Genomic DNA, 20,313 nt, shown 5'->3' on the forward strand with positions numbered 1-20,313 from the left:
CTGGCTATTGCCTAGAGACGCAGAATACCCCAGCAGCATAAGTCTCAATGTGTGCATTTGAACATCAGTGTCCCCAAATTAGCTACTGAACAACCTGAAGCCACTTGCTTAGCCTCTCTGTGCCTCACATGGCTCTGCAGCACAGTGATGGTGGCAGTGGTCCAGGGTTTCCTGAGGATTTTGTGTGGCTTTCCTTGAGAGCTTCAAAGTAGTAGCTAGCTGACAGCCGTCTCAGGACAGTGGACAGCTCCCTCCTTGTTAGCGCCTCCTCCCGTAGACCTAGGAGCAGTCCCTTCACCTCACATTTCCTATTGTACAAGTTGAGGAATTGACGTCCTGTGGGCATAGTTTTCTTAGTGGCTGCAGTTTTGGCGGGTTGCAGACAGACTTTAGACAGGAGAGACCTAAGTCTAGACTAGCTCTGTGATGGAATCAAGAAGGACCTGGCTCTTAGAGTTTCCTATCTGCCCCACCTACCTCCCCCCACAATGTCCCATTTCCCAGCTTCCCTAACTTGGCCCCCATTTTGAGATTCATCGTAGATACGGGAGGAACCAGATGTCATTGGAAGCTACTGCCGGGCACATATGAAGAACCACCCGGGCAAGGCCCCGTGGCCTTGCTTTGCTGTAGCCAAATCAGGGCTGTTCAGAGCCATTTAACAGACAAGAATAAAAGTCTCCCAACGCTCTGAAGGCAGCATCTGAGGAACCCCAGACACACCCCCATTCCCTTTCCTAGATCACTACCCTCTTTGTGTTGAAAGCAGATGCACCTGGCTCTATCCAGGGACCAGAGACCCACAAGTGGGAAACTGGCTCCTGGGCCTCAAAAATGCATGCAGGGCTCAGTGGGTAAAGAAGGCTCCTGCCACAAAGAGTGATGGCCAGAATTCAGTCCCTGAGACCCACGTGTCGGGGAGAGAACCAACTCCTGCAGGCCTCTGACCCCTGATGTGTACACACATCTATCTCCCCCACCCCACAATAGATGTAAAGAACTTAAATGTCCACATAAGCCATTGATTAGTGGGAGAGACACGGGTGTGGGGCCACTAAGACTGTGCAGGAAGAAGCCATTTCTCAGGACATCTACACAGAACAGGGATGACAGGTGGCAATGGGAGATGTTGACTGACAACTGCCAAGTGCCAGCTTGGGCATCCACTGTCCATGGGACCCCAGGACAAACACTGAACCCAAGTTTAGCTTCCCCTGGTGTGGACTATAAAGTGGGTATCATATAACATGTAGCTGGAGTCTGGCCATGGATGAGACCCCACAAGCCAAGACTCGGGAGGAAGAGCCCCAGTATCTGGGAGCTACTGGGAACCCAGCCTGTCCCTCATAGCAACAGACGGCAGCCTTGCTGGCCCTGTTCCTACTGGCCTTTCTTCTCTGGCCCTGGCCAGGACTCTGCACAACTTGAATGCCTCTGCCAACAGAATCCACTCTTCCTCCTGCTTTGGATCCCCTCTAGAGACTGCAGGAACAGATGTCCCCTTTCTACCCAGGCCTGTGGCTGGGTTGTCTCTCTAGCTGCTTCCAGGAAGCAGAGAGTCTGGGTAGAAATCTCTTGACGTTCTCAGGAGGCATGCTCTCCCCACACGCATTTCCAAGTTTCTCCATATTGATTGGGATTCCTGACCCAGAATCCACTACAAATGTGCAAACCTCTTGGGGCCTCAGCTAAGTCCTGTTTTCCTTCTGGGGAGGTTGGAGCGGGTTGAGTCAAATTTATAAATGAGTTCAGGACGCCAGTCATAAAGGGGCAAGAGAGCACCAAAAGTGGGAAATAACATTGAGCACCCGTGCCTAGGAGCACATAAGGAATCAGGTAGCATTTATTAGTCACTTGGGCACTGAGAAGGTGCTGCAAGGGAGGGCACCCAAGGCTGACAGGAGGGAAGGGTGTGTGGTCACAATTTGCTCCCTGGCAACACGGAGGAGGTGTGGCAGAATGACTGGGGACCCAGGGGCGGGGCCACATTAATGATTTGTCCAGGCCTGAGAGATTCCCTGGGGTGCAGGACACTCACCCCTGAAACTGAGGAAAATCCCAGGCCATCTGGTATGAGTTGGTGGCCCCACGCCCACATTCAGATCCTGGCTGTGCTCCATGCCTGCCGTGGAGACTACCAGCAATCTATGTAGGAACTGTACACGCTTACAGGTTTTATTGCATTTGTCTACTTATGGGGGCATGCATGCCACAACACGTGTGCGTGGAGGTCAGAGGATGACTCTCTGCAGTCGTCCTCCTACCATGCAGATCCGAGGGACTGAATTCAGAATGTCAGGCTTGGCAGCAAGTACCTGCTAAGTCCGCCCACTGACCCGTGTCCTATGTCTTTAGAAGGGATGTGATTATATTTCTTTCACCTGTATCAAGCCTGTTTTTTTTTAATCAACCATAGTGTGATAAACAGTAATTGAGCAGAACTTTTATTTGTCTGTTCATTTACTTTATTGTATTTGTGGCATATTGTGGCATGTTTTTATGTATGTGGAGGTATACATGTATGTGTATGCATGTATGTGTAGAAGTCAGAGGTCAGCATGTGCACCTTCCTCATTTGCTTTCCATCTATATCTAGCTGCCCAGACCCCTGTCACACTTACAGGTTTGCGCCACCACACCCAGATTTTGTTTTTTGTTGCTATCCAGGGTCTCAATATATGTGGCTGTAACTGGCCTGAAATCCACAGACCCTGGCACTCACAGAGATGCCCCTGCCTCTGCTTCCCAAGTGCTAGAATCAAAGGTGTGTACCACCACACTCAGCCCTCTCTCCCCTAAAATCCTAATGAGTACATATGTGATTTATAACAAATTTTCCTCATCCTAAGAATGGAATAAAAATGAAGAAATACAAACCCAAGAGCTCTGAGGGAATAGCCCAGGATAGGGCACTGGCATAACACGCACATGCCCTGGGCTCTGTACCAGCACTAGAAAAGAAAATTAAGGATGATGCAAGACTTGTGAGGAAAACAAGGGTGCCATTGGTCTTAGGGGAGGCTTCTGGAGAACACCCTCTGACCATCCCTGTAGGATCTTGGTTAGGATTAAGGAGGGACAATCCCAGAAGAGATGGAATCAATGGCGCTCGCTGCCTGTGGGGAAGTCTTCTCCAAGGAGCTACTGGAGATGGGGAAGGGGCTCGTGCTGAGAGAAATGGAGGACATGATGCTGCAGGCTGGGCTTCCAAGGACCAAGGCAGAGCTGGGCGGTGTTGCCGTGCCTGGGCAATTTGCAGTGTGAGGTCACTGCAGGCAGTGGGCACAAATTATGCTCAGCTTACCAATTCTCTAACTATCTATCATCTATCCATTTACCCAGCTGTCTGTCTGTCCATCCATCCATCCATCTCTGTCTATCTCTCTATCTCTCTATCTATCTATCTCTCTATCTCTCTCTCTCTCTATCTATCTATCTATCTCCTCTCTGTATCGGTCTCTCTGTCTCTTTGTGTGTATGTCTCTCTGTATCTCTCTGTGCCTTTCTGTGTGTGTCTTTCTGTCTGTCTGCCTCTCTGTGTGTACATGTCTCTGTCTCTCTGTCTCTATCTCCCTGCCCTCCTTTTTCTTTCTTTCTCTGTCTCGTGAAGCCCAGGATGACCTGGAACTCTTGGTCCTCCTGTCTCTACCTCCCGAACGCTGTGATTTCAGACATGAACCACTTCCTGGCTTCATGCCCGCTAGCCAAGCACTCTGCCAGCTGAGCGCTCCCCAGCCAGAGAGAATCTTTTTTGTATATTCTCACTTTATATTTTGTATACTCTCATATTCCCCATTTTATGGAGGCAGACACTGAAGGGATGAAGAAAGGCCTGAGATCCACCTCACCTGCAAACTGGCAAGTTAGCTCTCTGAAGCAGAGGCAGAGGGTTCTCTATGAGTTTGAGGCTAACCTGGTCTCTTGAAGAACTTGAGGCCAAGATCCAAGCTTGCAAGGACTACATAGAAAGACTTTGTCTCAAAAACAAACCAGCAAGTCATCAGGTTTCACAGATACTAGAAAAAAGTCAAGATCCTCCTTTCAGGGGTAGGGGTGGGAGTTGGGGGACAGGGTGGAAATTGGGGAGACAGGGAAGGGTGCTTTTCACATCAAAGCAGGCAGCAATCACTGTATGTAGGCAATAGCACCCTGTGGCTTCACACACAGTAGGTCTGCAGCACAGCCAATCCACTGTGAGCTAGGACAGCCTCAGTCTTCTTTCGATGGTTTATCAGCTGACCCACCCCGCTGTGGTCCTCAAGATGTGAATTGTACTCTGATCAGCAAGCAAACCTGCTCTCTGCTCAGAGGACAATACTCCATGTTTCCCAAGGTTGTCACTGTATAACTATCTCTGTAAAGATAGTTCCCAACAAGAGATGGGGTGCCACTGGCAGGTGCTTAAGGAGAGGGGTGACATATTAATACCATTGGCTTAATGGCCATGCTTAGCAATTACTAGACTAGTTTAAACAAGATTCATCTCCAGCCTCTTTATTCATCTATTCGGCTGTGTCCAAATTCTCAGGGCAGTTGATGACCCTCAAACTACAGTTGACTGTTCTGCTACTGGGAGTGGCTTCCTCTTGGCCTCTTTCGGGATTCCTGGCTCTTGAACCACATTTCTCCTGGGGATTTTGTCTGTGTGTCTGTCTTCATGGACATACTAGAATAAGCTGGGGTGCTGATGTCTTCTGTACCCCTAAGGCTCCATTGGCTCCAAAGATCTGAGGCTAGATCTCCAGCCATGCTGCCTGGCCTGGGTTTTCAGGTTATTAATTACCATCAGCCTGGCTCTGGGTGCTCATGGGGAGCAGAGCCAGTATTTGCAGGCTGCCTGTGCTACTTGCTAGCATCCGGACACCAATCCCTGACTCTAGGAGGTGGGTGAGCAAAGGGGACATAATCCTCATGCCTGGAGAGGGAAGGGACTTGGAACCTATGCCCATGGACCCACCACCCATGGGGTGTCAGTAGCCAGGTAAGGTCCCCAGGATTCTGGGGGCTGCTGCCTCTTCAAGAATGTCCTGGTCCCCAGTCATGTCTACTACATTGGTAGCTGTGGGGGTCAGAGACTTTGAGATGGTCAAGGCTTGGCTCAGGACTTAGTGAGCAATTGCCATGAACCCCAGGCTGCAGCACGGACCTTCCAGGCTGTGCAGCGTTCTCCCAGCTCAGGAATCTACCCCAGGCAGAGACAGCCTGCAGAACAGTAGGGCTGAAGCTGGACTGCAAAAGGTGGGAAGATTTTTTTTAAAAAAAGTTTTTCATTGCCAAGTTAACACAGAATATATATAGACATTTCAGACACGATGAAGTAAAACCTACACACACATAGCCCACTCCTGCCTGGCCTTGGCGCCCACCAGCTTTCGTCCCACCTGCCATTCTGACAGAGGCTGCAGCGAGCTAGGGGTTTCTCCTCTGGGAACCTAGATGCTTGCAGGCCTAAGGACTCACATGGGGTGCTTGGAGTAAAGTGAACCTGCTCCTCTAGAAAGAGGAGGTAGCAGGTGACATTCAGGAGACCACAGCAGAAACGGATTAGGTCAAATCGCCTCCTCATCCCTAACTACTGTCTGTTTTCTCACTAGCTTCCACCTTGGTAGTCCTGTCCAGGCAGACATGGCTCACCTCAAATGCTGCTTCAAATGCATTCTAGCTGTGTGACCTTGGGCTGCCACTTGGCCTCCTAGGGTCTCAGTTTCCTCTTTGTTATCAGGAGCATGTTCACCCTGAGGCTTAACTACAACCGATCCAGCATCGTGCTGTGCCCAGAGCCCTCAGTTTCCTCATTTGTATCATTGAACATATTCAGGCTGAGTGTTAACTGCAACCAAGGTTGCAGCATGCTGAGGCCAGAGCCCCGCAGGGACACAGCTGTGGGCATTCCGGGGACCCGGAGAGGATCAGAGCCCAGAACGCAGGGTCGCCTTAAAACCCAGCCACCACGTAGCCATCCAGTCACCTCCCTTCGCGGGAGATGAAGCCCTGGGCGTGGCGCACGCACCCCGGCTCCCGGCACCGAACGGGTGCGGGGTTGGGCTTCGGCCGGCCCCCGGGGAGCGAGTGGGGCGGGGCCGCCGCGCCCGCCTTCTCCTCCTCCCGCCGCGCGGGCTCAGAGCGGCGGCAGCAGCAGCCGCGGCGACAGCTCCGACTCCTGCTCAGGCTCCCGTTCCGGCTCCCGCGCTCCCGGGCCCTGCGCCCCGACCCCGCCGCCGCGCCTGCCGGGGGCCTCGCGCGCCCCCTCCGCGCCTCACGCTGAAGTTCCTGGCCGTGCTGCTGGCCGCGGGCATGCTGGCGTTCCTCGGTGCCGTCATCTGCATCATCGCCAGCGTGCCCCTGGCGGCCAGCCCCGCGCGCGCGCTGCCCGGCGGCACCGACAACGCCTCGGCCACCTCGGCCGCGGGTGCCCCGGGTCCGCAGCGCAGCCTGAGCGCCCTGCACGGCGCAGGCGGCTCGGCCGGGCCCTCGGTGTTGCCCGGGGAGCCGGCGGCTAGCGTCTTCCCGCCGCCGCCCGGGCCGCTGCTCAGTCGCTTCCTCTGCACGCCCCTGGCCGCCGCCTGCCCGTCGGGGGCCGAGCAGGGGGACGCGGCGGGCGAGCGCGCGGAGCTGTTGCTGCTGCAGAGCACCGCGGAGCAGCTGCGCCAGACGGCGCTGCAGCAGGAGGCGCGCATCCGCGCAGACCGGGACACCATCCGCGAGCTCACCGGCAAGCTGGGCCGCTGCGAGAGCGGCCTGCCCCGCGGCCTCCAGGACGCCGGACCCCGCCGCGACACCATGGCCGACGGCGCCTGGGACTCACCCGCGCTGCTTCTGGAGCTGGAGAACGCGGTGCGCGCGCTGCGAGACCGCATCGAGCGCATTGAGGTGAGTGGCGCGCCGTCGGAGGACACGGGGTGAGGGGCCCTGCTCTGCCTGCGGCGCGCGGGTCCCGGGTCCCTGAAGCTGCCGTCTGGTCACCCTAAGTATGCCCCTGGCAGGCACCATGGCAGTGGGTGGGAGCCTGGCATGGTGATTGGGACATGAGAATGGAAGAACGGTGTCCACTTGTAGTGGAAATTGATTGAGACGCAGGTGTGGGGATGTTCGGCACGTAAGATGCTCACATTAGATGTCCTTCCTTAGGAACCTAGAGCTCCTCCCACCCCATACTCACTATCGTTAAGTGTACCGTTAGCCGTACTCGTCGCAAGCCCAAGAATGCCTCATTAACACCAACCTGCACGCCCGCATTGCCTCTTATCTTCGGACCACGCCCAGCTTATAAACCTGAAGCTCCGGACTCTTAGGAAAATCAGCGGATGATTCACCAATAGGGGTCCACTTAGTTCCCTCTGCCTCCTTTTCCAGGTCAGATCCAAGGAGCCCGGGTAGTACGGACCCTACTCGGGTTTGTATGTGATACTAAGGCATTGATTGATTATACCTATGGTCCCTTAACTCCCTGTTACAAATTCCCAGTCTCGGGAAGTATAGATAAAACAGATTGGGCAGGACGAACAAACAGCCTGGAAAGCCTTGGACTGATTTCCAGACACAGGCTAGATCCTGGAAGGAGGGAGAGATAGGATGCGGAGATACCTGTGGGAAGGTTATAGGTTCCATCCCATCCGGTCACCAGGGAGGTGGCTGCTCACACCCCCACCTTCAGGGTATCAGACCACAGCCTCCTATTACCACCTCCAGGGTTCCCACTCCTCTTATGGAGATGAGAGAAAATCCAGTTTGAACCTCCTGAGCCAAGTGGCAGAGAGGGAGGCCAGCCAAGGGGTAAAGTTCCTAAACCCGAAAGCAGGAAAATGACCAGATAAGAGCTGCAGAGAAGGGCGGCCTCAGTCTCCTCATCTGTACAGTGGGCTCTGTGACAATATACGCTTCACCAGACAGACACTCCAGTGGCAGAGATACAAAGACATGAATGGCAGCAAATTCCCCCTTTAACAGCGTTTGAATTTTCCCTCAACTTTCCATCCCTGCCCTAGTCCTGGCACCACAGGTGACACAGGTGACCCCTCCCACATCTGTGACTGGCACGGTTGTGTTGACCCTGACTGTGTTCCCTGGCACCTGTTTTTTTGACAGGGTGGGCTTCCCTGCGGTGGCCCTGCGAGGCTGAGGGACCCTGGCAGCTGGGACTTGGCAGTAGGTCGGCTTCCCAGGCTTGGGGAACCCCGGTTTCTCTACAGTCCTCTTCTCCTGTTTGCTGAGTGAGACCGACATGGAGCTACCAGGTCTAGTCTCTGAACCTGGCAGCAGCCAGAGTCAATGGCCTGGGGCCACACTGCTACTCAGTAGGGACCCGTGACTTCTAGGCCACTAACTGGTTTCCCCCTCTCTTCTCAGTCAGTGTGGGTGACAGCTCCAGGTCTGCTGTCATGGATGCAGTCCCCTGAATACATTCTTGCTAATGTCCCCAGAGGTGATGAGCTGAAGGGGGTTTCCAGTCTTTACCTTGCTGCCCCCCCCTCAGTCACCTGACTTCTTGCCTCTGCCCCCTTCTCACTCCACTGAAGTATCTCTGTCTGCTTCAATGTCCTTCTTGGCTCTCTGTACCCCTGGGTGTTCCTAAAGCCTACCCTGAGGTTCTTCACGGGGGCACACTCTTCAGCCTGAACCTGGCCACCTGTTTGAATCTGATTGGGGTCCCCAGCCCCATCTCTCAGGTCTCTCCCACCTTTGCTTGGGTCAGTCCACTGTCCCCACGTTAGCACCCGTTCTAAGACTCAGTCATTCCAGAGGCCTTCCCTGACCATATCACGTCCCCCAACATTGTCACCCACCACTGCACCCCTGAGTCACACCATCTCCAGCCAGACCTGATTCCAATACGTGGACAGGGAAGGTTGTCCTTCTCCTACCTCAGATGGGGACCATATTTGAGGACTTCAGAAAAAAAAAAAAAAAAACATTGATTTCTTTTTAAAACTTATTTTCATTGTTCGGGGAAAAAAAAGTCAACAGGTTTGAGGAGACATTTTTCAATCAATTCCTCTAATCTCTCCTCCTTTGCAGCCCAGCCCCTGATACCGGTCCACTAGCAGGCATTGTAACAGGCCAGGGCAGAACCAACATCCACCAAGCCCCTGCCCCCATCCATCCATCACTAGCTTGCGTGTCTTAGATGGGCAAGGTCGCCTCTGGTTCTCTGTATACAGTGGCAATGCTGTTCGGTCTGTTGAACGAAGCCTTTAGCTGGAGTCCCGGGAGAGCCATTCTCAGGTCGGGGGATGTTCACTTCCAAGCACCACTTTCGATGGGAGCTCGTTCACTCAAGTGGCATTCGGCCATGTTGGCTTATCCTAGAGTTTCATTTTTGTGCTAATGTAAGCATAGGGTAAAATTTCAAGATTAGTTTTTTTTTTTCTTGACATAAACCCTGCCCTCCACCACCCTGCACCCCTCCCCCCCAATACTCCCCTCCGGGCCTGGAGCAGAGCCATTGTGAAGAGCATCCTGATGGAAATCCCAGAGGATGCTGGGTTCAAGGAAGTAACACTTACTGATGTTCTAATCGTGATCGCCCATATTACGAAGCACTTACCGTACACCGGAAGCTTTACAACATCTCATTTAATGTTCCCTTCACTCTATGGAGGAGAAGCTATTCCTCTCTTACCCAAAAAAGGGGGGGAGGGGAGAAAAACTGACCCAGAGAGATGAAAACACTGGCTCCAGGTCAGCCAGCATCAGAGCCTAGATTTGACCTATTAGTATCAGGTCCCTCCTGTCAGGTTCTTCGTGCTAACTCTACACTTGGTGAGGTAAGACCTCCCCCACCTACGAGACAGTGAGGAACGCAAGTGAGGGCAGTGCTCACCTCCATCTTTGGGCAGTACGAGTGAGCATGGTGCTGGCCAGGTCTCAGAGGCTGGCTCTGCTGCTGTGGAGACTTCCCTGGGGCTGTCAGGAGCAGCTGGCCCTTTTGAAATATGTATTATACATTAGCCTCTTCTGTCTCTGTCATGTGAAATAGGCCATGACCGTTTCTGTCTTGGGAGAGAACACCTGAAGGCTCAGAGTCTGAGGGACGCAATACAGGCAGACCTCTGCCCCTTGCTCCTGTCCGGGCTCACTGTTGTGAAGTCTCCCCAGGGAGGGGCTGGGGTGAAGTTCCATCAATGAGTGTTTGCCAAGCATGCACAAAGCCCCCAAGTCCAATCTCTAGCCCAGAATAAATGGGGCATTGTGATACACACTTATAACCCTAACTCTTAGAAGGTAATGGGTGAGACTTTCAAAGTTATCCTCAGCTACATAGCAAGTTCAAGGCCAGCCTGGGCTACACGAGAGTCCATCTCAAACCTATAGCAGGCCAGATATTTCCCAGACACCTTGCTAACTCTAAATGGCCCCAGGGGGGGCCAGCTGCATGGGGCTTACTTATTGCTTGGAGCACTTCCTTTCTAGATCTCAGTTTTCATATCTGTAAAATGGGTGTGCTGGGGTGTGAAAGGCCCTTAGCTTGAGTCTGTAAATGGAAAGCCTTCATCCTAGCAAGAAGCCTGGCTTTCTAAAGCATGAGGCTGCCACTATCAGGCTGTGACCTTTGAAACCCTTCTGTTGTCTGATCCTCAATTACCTGATCTGTTGAATGAGACGGGACATCCTACATCCTAAAAACAAACAAACAAACAAACAAACAAACAACCCCTCTTGTTCTCCTGAGAGGCCCTTCTGGCTGTGTCAGAAGCACAGCCACCTTCTATTTCTGTGGTCTACCACAGAAAAAATACATCCACAGACTGTAAGGGTTCATATGTCTCACTTACAAAGGACACAAATGGACAGGTCTGGGGAGAGATATATGGACACCCCTGGGAAAGTACTCCCAAAGTACCAGCTAGAACATTTGCAGGTCCTGTAGGTTCTCTTGGCCTCCCAAAATCACTGAGGTCCCCCCGCCCCTTTCTGGCCATGATCACCATTGATGAGTTTTGCTTGTATTTGAACCTTGTGAAGCTTTGTTCCTGTGTCGTGAGTCTGTGGCAGTGGCCATTTGTCACTGCACATAGGCACCGTCACCGGCTTAACTGAGGACAGACCGAGTTCCGTCCTGTACCAGCATGAAGCTCCTGTGAACACTGTATGGTCTCTTTGGGTGGCCATCAGCCTCCTCTCTCCTGGCCCTGTCCCCAGCAGTGGGATGCCTGGGTGCCAGCAGGGACGTATATTTAGCATCGGTAGATACTGTGACACATTTTCCCAAAGTGGCTGTAAGAGTTTCCACACCCACTCGAGAGTGAGTCTCGCCCACCAGGCCTGGTCATTCGCAAGCTTCCATGAGCTGGTGGGTGTAAAGGACTCAGGACTCTCACGGTTTAAATATGGATGGTTTGCTAATTCATGATATCAAGCATTGTTCCACTCTGGAGGTCTTTGTCCATGGTGGGGTAAGGTCCAAGGTTAGGCTACTCACCAAAGAATGAACTTAATGAATATCCGCAGGATGTCTTGAGTATCTTATCCCCACTGAACGCCAAGGACAACAGTGGAGCTCTGTTGTCCTCCATCACTGTGCCCATCAGCACTAGGATCAGAGAGACCGAGGGACTTGCCAGTGCCTCACTTTTCTCTCAGCGTAATAACTTGACAAATGGTTTCGGGGCTGGATATGGAGAAGTATGAATCCTTTCAAGACATGTGTTTGTTTATCTATTTTTGAGATGGATCTCATGTAATCCAGGTTGGCCTTCAGCTTGATATGTAGCCAAGGATAACCTGAAATTTCTGACCCTCCTGACTTCACCTCCTGAGGGGGGGGGGAGGTCACGGGGTGTGCACCACCACACGAAGCGTTTGGAGTACTGGAGTCCTCTGCCCACCGAGCTGTATCTGCAGCCCCTTAAGACAGTGAGGTAGGGTTGGTGGCAGTGAAGTCAGCACTCCACACAGTCCCCAGAACCCCTGGGGACTCTGAGATTATATTGCTCTTGTGCCAATAAGGGAACTGAGGCATGGCATCTTTCCATAAAAGCCACCCAGATGTTGGAGCCAGGGTGTGAGCTGGCACGACTCACAGGATATTTGCACAGTTGGGGTGGGCAGGCCTATACTACTGTCCTCAGAACCTGGGCCGAGCAGACAGGGACAGACTGAGCATTGGCTTTCTATTTCCTTCTTTACCTCAGCCATGTCACGCTGCAGGATCCTCCTATGGGACCCTCTGTGAGGCTGTCCTACACAGGGTGACCCAGCCTGCCTTTCCTGGTGTTCTCGTGGCCGCTCAGATCATCCCTTTAGGCTTTCTTAGCAGACAGGACAATAATGCATATCCAACTTGGCAGAAGAATAAACTGAGACTCAGGCTGTGAGGGTTGGTATGAGGAGTGGGCACAGGACTGCTGTGTGACTTTAAGCAGGCAGCTCACCCTCTCTGAGCCTCAACACTTAGTCCTCAGGAGATAAGAGGAGAGCAGCTGAGAAGTTTGCACCTGTCAGCAATGCTCCTTTCTTGGTGTTCCCTGTTGAGGCTAAGGAGCTTCCTACTTCCACCTCACCCCCATTGGCTCCTAAGTCACTGAACTGGGCCTAGAACCCTAGGCTTTGGCTCTAGGCCCAGAGATAATAAACTCTACCACAGACTCTCAGCAACGCGCCTGGAGTCCAGACCTCCCTTCCTGCCCTATCAGGCGCTGAGTGGGGGATAGTGTGACATCATCCCTGCTGTCCCCGCTACTGTCTCAGGCTGGGGCCCACTTGGCATGAGGCCCACGGAGCCCACGCCACACAGCCTGCGCCATGGCAGATGGAAGCGGGGTGGGGGCGTCGTGTTTCTCTGATTCACATGCTGGGGTGGAGGGAGGCTGCCGCCCAGTTTCTGAGCCCCCTCCTCCCTGGCCTCCTGGTGCCACCAACGGGAACTTTGACCAGGGACAGCTTGTACACGCTCCCCATCCCCAGCCACCTGTGTGTCACCTTGAAGGAAGCAGCTAGACCCTTCAGTGTAAATAGTTCTGTCCTGGCTGCTCTGGAAGGAGAATGAAGGCCACCCAGTCCCCAACCAGAGACAAGACAGTGTCTCTCAGTAGCCCTTAAGTACCCTGAGCCTAAAGGCACTAACTCTGCCCCATAAGAACAATATAGGGACCCTTTCAGCCTCCGTGACCCAGCCTTGGCCTTGCTGGTCACTGGGCACACATCTTAACGTTTCTTGTGATAAGAAGATAAGCGTGCCCCTTGAATTCATGTGTTCTGGGACACAGGAGCTGCCTTGGGAACCAATAATGTGACCTCGGGCTGAGGATGTGTAGGGTTCAAACTTAGCTTTGGTATTGTCTCTCATGAGCAGGGTAGGGGATGACTGCCTGCTTCCACTGTTCTACCTATAAGTTGGGGCTCTGTGACACCCCACATGAGGGCTGTGGTGCACAGGGAGAGAGGCCCAAAACTGGGATGTGTGTCAGCCACAGGGTTTCAGATGCATGGGTTGTGCCAAAAGATACCGGTGGAAGACAAGCCATAGCCACCCTCTGGATCTGTCATGGTGGGGAACTTCAGTGGGAGTCACAGGGAGTCCACAGTCATGGGGCACACCGGAGGGTTCAGACAGTTCTCCATCCTGCTCGCCACCGGCAGTCAGGCACATGCTCCTCTCAGCATCTGTCCTGAAGCTCCCTAAGGAGCCCGGCACCCTCTGTGTGTCATCTGTCCCCAGCACTGCTGAGTGGCTCTCACATGAAGTGAGGTTACCTCAAATAATTGGAGGTCTGGGACAAGTTCAGACTTGGCCCTCACCTCTGTTCAGAGAATCTTCCCAATTTGTTCATTGGCCAAACATAGACGAGCATCTGCTGTGCACCACAAGCACCCACTGTGTTCCATGAGCACCTACTGTGTGCCAGATGCTACCCTAAGCATGGAAGATACTACTGCGCTTCTGTCATGGAACCCAAGCCAGGGACTTAGGTATCACTCGCTGCCTGGACCCCTGAGGAGTGTGGAAACATTGAGCCTTGAAGAAACTGGGGGGGAGGGGTGAGGAGGGCTAAGGAAGCCACATCCAATTTGGCTCCTCAAAACTCTGCTGACACTTCTGTAATGTGTTCACCAGAGAATGTCCTTTCCAGTCTGAACCTGTGGCCTAAGCCTGCCTGCCTCAATTCTGCCCAATTTAAGACAGAACAAAGAAGATTCTGAATACTGTTCTCCCGTGCTGGACACAGGGTATCAGAACCGGCCTTGAAACACCCAGAATGCCAAAGACGTTGCCAGCCAGCCGGCTCTGTTTACTAGTATTTGCCACACACTCCTCCCTAGAACAATTCCAAGGTGATAATGTGGTTGTCCCATGAGGAAATCAATTCGGAACAGTTTACATGTTTTCCTAGCATTCATACAACAGGATGGTTCCCAAGCTGAGTTTGCACCCTTGGCTGTCACTTGAGTCTGGGATTGTTACTACAATTCCAAGATAACGGGACACTAGAGTCACAGGTGTGTCCGAAGGGCCTGCGTTCAGCTGTGTCCCAGTCCTAGAAGGGGGGTTTGTATCATGCGGCCCAGCCAGAGGGCCCTAGGAGCTCTCAGTATGCTTTGTCCACTCCGAGGCTGTGTTTGTGAGGGTCCTCACTCCCTCTGTGTGCATGCCCTGCCTGCCATATCTATGCCAGCTTAGCAATGGGAAGCCAGGCACCACCGTGTGACATCACCATCCTTCCTTTCTCTCTGGAGCAGCAGGAGCTCCCAGCCCGGGGGAACCTGTCCTCGGCACCAGCCCCCGCCGTGCCCACTGCCCTGAACTCCAAGATGGATGAGCTAGAAGGCCAGCTGCTGGCGAAGGTGCTGGCACTGGAAAAGGAGCGTGCTGCCCTCAGTCACGGCAGCCACCAGCAGCGACAGGAAGTGGAGAAGGAGCTGGATGCCCTTCAGGGTCGTGTGGCCGAGCTGGAGCATGGTAGGTCCCGGGGTGCAGATGACTGAGCTGCCTGGTCCTGGTCTCTGGCTGGAACTTCCAGAGGCTGTGGAATATGACAGAGAGAACCTGCTGGGGGGTTGCTGTCACTTTTGAAGTCCCAGTTGTCATTTCTAGCTCTGCTGGGCCCAGGGGCTGGCTATGTAATGACACCCTGGCCAAATTAATCTTCACTAACCCCAGGGGTTTCACAGGTAAAGACAGTGAGTTTGACAGAGGTCAAGTGACTTCGTCACGTTCACACCATGGGTAAGAGGATAGTCTGGACCTGTAACCAGATCCCTCAGACTCCTGCCCATCCACAATTAACACCTTTGAGCGACCTGTCAACCTCTGCCGTTTGTTTAAGCCTCAGGCCTGGCAGTAGCCGGGGGTCAGAGAATCATAATGTAGGTATAAGTGTCCAACCCCTGGGTTCCAGGTTGGATCTGCGACCTTGAAAGGTCATTTGCTTCTCTCAGGCCTCACTGTCCTTACCTGAAAGATGGAGGGGGTGGAGTTGGGGAGACTTAGGAGCTCTCACTGGTCCTTGGGAGGGCAAGTGGGAGAGACTGGGGAAGTTCAGAAGAAAGAAACCTGGGTGTCTTCCCAGTGGAGGGGAACTCAACCCGGCCCTAGAGAGTGAAAGCAGAAAGTACCTGTGGGAGCCAAGGGGCCATGGTGGGCTCAGCTGTTGGTGAAGAGTAGGCCTAGGGTGCTCCAGGGAGACACCCAGTTGACTACTTGGACTTTGGCAGCGACCTCCATGTTTACCCAGTCCAGCAATATACGGACCCTCTACCAACATCCCTGAAGACCAGGGGACATACCTCTTCTCTTAACTGTCTGCAGGAGGAAGGAAGGACATCATGGGCAGAAAGTAACCTGTGTGCCAAAACATACCTGAAAACCAAGGATTGTGACAGTGCCCACCTCCTAAGCTTTCGAGGAAGTGGTGTAAGGAAGGCACTTCCAACCCGGCCTGCCACACACAGCACCACACAATGCCTATTAAGAAGGCAAACAACTCATGATTATAGTTCGTATCTGATGAGCCCGTGGGCCTACCACCCCTCACAGTGTGGAATGGAAAATGGTTCATTAGCCCCATTCTACGGAAGAAATGAAGGCCCAAGGAGGTTGCATTTATCTCCTAGAGACTCAGGGCAGAAAAGTAGTGATGGTGAGATTTGAACTCAGGACATCTGAATTCAAAAGCCCCTGGGTCCAATTTAGTTCCACCTCAGCCCAGAGATTAGGTGAAACCACGTGGTGCACCGCCCCCTCCAACTCCGCAGGTGATCTGGAGCCAGTAGCCCTCATTGCGCAGTGTCCTCTGACCCCGTCCTGTCCCCTCCAGGGTCCTCGGCCTACAGTCCCCCGGATGCCTTCAAGGTCAGCATCCCCATCCGCAACAACTACATGTATGCCCGCGTGCGCAAGGCGCTGCCGGAACTCTACGCCTTCACTGCCTGCATGTGGCTGCGCTCCAGGTCGGGAGGCTCTGGCCAGGGTACTCCCTTCTCCTACTCGGTGCCTGGGCAGGCCAATGAGATCGTGTTGCTGGAGGCCGGCCTTGAGCCAATGGAGCTGCTGATCAACGACAAGGTGGGCGGGGTCTAGGACGCTGGGGCAGGGCTTAGGGGCCCGCTTCCCACAGCACAGTGCCCTGAACTACCTAGGAGCTGAATGAGTGTGAACTGACACTTTTACTCCCCTGTTCACTATACCCAGCATACATTTAACACCTACTGTGTGCCAAGTTCAGTTCTGGGAATATAGACAATCCAGATGCAGGGCCGGCTAAAGAAGGGGGAACAGAAGTTGTCCCGCTAGAGGCTAGCCTACAGGCATCTGCACCTAGAGAGAGCTCTGCTCATTCTAAAAAGAGTGTGTGGGAGGAGAAGGAAGGTAACTACCAAGGAGGGCCGCTGGTGCTCTCCAAAGCTTGCCCTTCTGCCCTCCCCACCATGGAAGGAATGGTGCCTCTATCAGACTTCATTCTGAGGGTAATGTTTGAGTTCTAGCTTTTTAATGTGCTCACTGGGTGATCTCACTTACCAGCCTGTGACTTAGTTTCCTCATCTGTCATGGGCTTTGGAACTTCCTTTTTTACTCCCACCTTCCTGCCCTTAGGTCATCCCCTGCCTGGCCAGGCCACCTGTCCCCATGACTAAGGCAGCCATGGCATCTATGAAGTGAGGAAGAGCATCTCTCCTCAAACTGCCTGCTGCCCACCACAGTGTTTCAGCCTAGGGGATGAGTGGTGGTTTGTTTGTTTGTTTTTGAGACACCCTGGAAATGCAGGTCACACTCATCTGGGACCAGCCCAGCCCACAAGCTATGCAGCTGGGAGCCCCATCAGGTGTCCAGGAGGCAGTAGCTCAGGGGGTCAGTGTGCTACTTTGAGGTTCAAATCATCACAGGGGTGACCGGGCTCAGCGTGGAGAGGGCTGCCCCTGCTCGGGAGCGGCCAGAGGGCAGCACTGGGCTCCTAAGATGGGGAATTCAGCACCCTGGACAGGGCACCTTGTTCCTGCAAGCCACCCTTCTCACCATTGCTCTGAGGCTAGCACCAGGTTTTCGGTGCCACACCCAAATTTCACGTCCTTCCGGGGGTCTTTGTCAGCACATCCCCTTCCCTGTGTCCACTGACCTCCCCTGCAGTCCCCAGCTTTTTTTTTTTCCCCTTCTAAAGTCTGTCTCAGACTATGGCAAAATACCAGACAAAAGAGGTTTAAGGAAGAGTTTGTTGTGGCTCACAGTTTGAGGGAAGACAGAGTGGCAAGAACAGCTGTAGCTGTCAGGGGCAGGGGTGTGAGGAAGCTGGTCACAGTGTAACCACAGTCAGGAAGCAGAGCAAGAGCTAGCCTCTCTTTCTTTTTATCCTCTCTGTAACCCTGGCCCGTCAGCCACATCAGGATAGGTCTTCCCTCAATGAGATCTTCCTCGGAAACTCTCACAAGCACTAGCGCACAGAGGCATGTCTCCTGTGTGAGTCCACATCCAGTCATGCTGACAGTAGACATGAACAGTTAGACGAAAGGCTGTCCCTAAAGCCCTGCTCTCCCATACAGACACAGCTTGTTCAAGGCCACGCCCAGATCCACCCTCTGAGTCTGGAATGGGGCCTGATACCCAGCAGGCATCAGAGAGTGCCTTGTGAAGTCGTGATCTCAAAGCATTTGGGAGATACAGGAGCCATTTAAAGCCACAGACAACAAGTAGTTTTCACCTCACAGACCAGCGCCAAGCCATTAAGAGTAGATTCTAGGGCACCATGAGCAGAGTCCCAGCTTAAGTATAGGCTCGTGATTGATTAGCCATACCTGCCTTGGAGACAGGAAGAGGCGGCAGCCAGGTATTCTCTCTCCAACTTTACTGATGAGGCACTGGAAAGAAAGAAGTCTCCCCAAGGTCAGATAGGGGGCTAGTGGCAGAGTCAAGGCCAGACACTGGGACCCACCCATCCTCTGAGCCCAAGGCTCTCTGTCTATACCAGTGAATGAGCCCCACCGTGTGCTGGGGTCTCTTTTAGGTGTACAAGGGTAATAGACTTGTGGATACTGTCCCTGCCATGTGTGACCTTAGAGCCCCGAAAACCAAAAAGATAGTCCTTGTGGTCTGAGGAAGGTTGCTTGGTGGGGTCATGTGGGAAAAGAGTTGGGACAGAAAAGACAACGGTTGGAATGCAGGTCAGGCCTTGGGTTCCATCCATGGAGGAAATCTATGAGGCTGGCTGGCTCATCCTCACACTTCTCCAGCCTTGAGCCTCTGACATGGGGTTTGGGTCCTGTATCCAGGTGGCCCAGCTGCCTCTAAGCCTGAAAGACAGCAACTGGCACCATATCTGCATCGCCTGGACTACAAGGGATGGACTGTGGTCTGCATACCAGGACGGAGAACTGCGGGGTTCTGGTGAGAACTTGGCAGCCTGGCATCCCATCAAGCCACATGGCATCCTTATCCTGGGCCAAGAACAGGTAAGGCTCAGGGAGGGTGCTTCCTCAAGTCACTGCCCCGCCCACTTCTGTCTGACCCACCAATTTGCAAATGGGCAGCTGAGAGCTAAAGAAGCAGGTAGAACTCGAACCTGGATTGAGGCCCAAACCTTGGAGCTTTGAGACTGAGACTGGAGCCCTGGGAAGTGAGGCTATGGGGGTGGGGCTACAACCTTAGGAACCAAGCTTTGACAGGTTCAGGGCCTGGCTTGATTTCGCTTCCCTTCCTCCCTCATTCCATGTTTCTCTCCTTTCTTTGTTGCCGTCTTGGCCCAGGATACCTTGGGGGGCCGATTTGACGCCACGCAGGCCTTCGTCGGAGACATTGCACAGTTCAACCTATGGGACCACGCTCTGACTCCTGCCCAGGTGCTGGGCATAGCCAACTGCACCGGGCCACTGATGGGAAATGTCGTTCCCTGGGAAGATAAGCTGGTAGAGGCCTTTGGAGGTGCAAAGAAGGCCGCCTTTGATGTGTGCAAAGGAAGGGCTAAGGCATGAGGGGCCAGCTCATTCAGGGCCCCTCCCTTGCCTGTCAGTTTGGGGACTTTGAAGGGGCATTTCCCTCCTCAGCCTGTCCACATGCTGGCCTTCCCACTCCTGGCCATACCTCCCACTTCTCCTCACGGGCCCCCACTGCTCCAGAATGCCCTGCCCTAGATGGATGTCCCCTCAGCCACCTGGATAGGGACCAGTATCTCACATCAATTTGCCCAACGTATGGGGTTGAGGCAGTCCCATCTCTTGGCAACATATTGGCTTGGTCTCTCCCCTCTCACACACTGTCCTACATCATATCAGATCCCACTAACTCCAATGACACCCCTGAGGAGTCGTGGGTAGAGGTGGCCTTTGACCCTCACATCCCCTATGCTTCAGGCTGACATCAGGCTGTCGAAGGGATACGAGAGATGTATGAGACGCTCTTCCTCTAGCTTCCTCAGTTGCCCACGGGGGCTGCGGGGTCCTCTCGACAACTGCCCCTGCCTCCTCCGCCCCTCACCAGTTTCTCTGTGTCTTGTGGTTTAAGTGTTGGTTCAATGTCGGTTCAAACCCCACCTCAGCTTCCAGGATGTTCCCTTCCCAGCCCCTACCCTCACAGCTAGGGTCCAAGACCCCAGAGGCCAAAGGGCTGTAATAACCCCCTGTATCCTCTGACAACTTTGCCCACCAGCATGGTTGTCCACCCCTTCCATGCCTGAGACAGGACCTGCTGGGTCACTCTAGCCTATCCTGAGAGCATCCAAAACAGAAGCACACTACGACTGAGGAGACACTTCCCTGGCAGAGCCTAGTCTTAGCCACCATATCACCTCTTTCTGCATGGCCCTGGGAAGGATGGAGGATGCTGGGTTGGAGAGCAGAGCACTGAGTGAGAGAAAGGACCACTTGGTACCTATGACTTGCTGTGTGACTTTC

General features: G+C 53.5%; 1 protein-coding gene across 1 annotated transcript; it reads left to right on the plus strand.

Moving 5' to 3' along the window:
- Nucleotides 1-6,187: 6,187 nt before the first annotated feature.
- On the plus strand, nt 6,188-19,491 carry NPTXR (neuronal pentraxin receptor). The gene is made up of 5 exons (XM_080938935.1): nt 6,188-6,870; nt 14,677-14,896; nt 16,254-16,501; nt 18,697-18,876; nt 19,171-19,491. The coding sequence occupies exons 1-5, from the start codon at nt 6,295-6,297 to the stop codon at nt 19,393-19,395; spliced, it is 1,449 nt and encodes a 482-aa protein (XP_080795061.1). The 5' UTR covers nt 6,188-6,294; the 3' UTR covers nt 19,396-19,491.
- The last annotated feature ends 822 nt before the right edge of the window (nt 19,492-20,313 follow it).

This window comes from Micromys minutus (genome assembly GCF_963924665.1).
Source record: "Micromys minutus genome assembly, chromosome: 27".
Taxonomy (NCBI): domain Eukaryota; kingdom Metazoa; phylum Chordata; class Mammalia; order Rodentia; family Muridae; genus Micromys; species Micromys minutus.

Excerpts from the sequence above, each read along its gene's own strand:
- NPTXR (XM_080938935.1), top strand. The coding sequence starts at position 6,295 with ATGCTGGCGTTCCTCGGTGCCGTCATCTGCATCATCGCCAGCGTGCCC. Across the intron at positions 14,897-16,253 it reads TGTGGCCGAGCTGGAGCATG|GGTCCTCGGCCTACAGTCCC; the intron begins GTAGGTCCCGGG and ends TGTCCCCTCCAG. Across the intron at positions 16,502-18,696 it reads AGCTGCTGATCAACGACAAG|GTGGCCCAGCTGCCTCTAAG; the intron begins GTGGGCGGGGTC and ends TCCTGTATCCAG.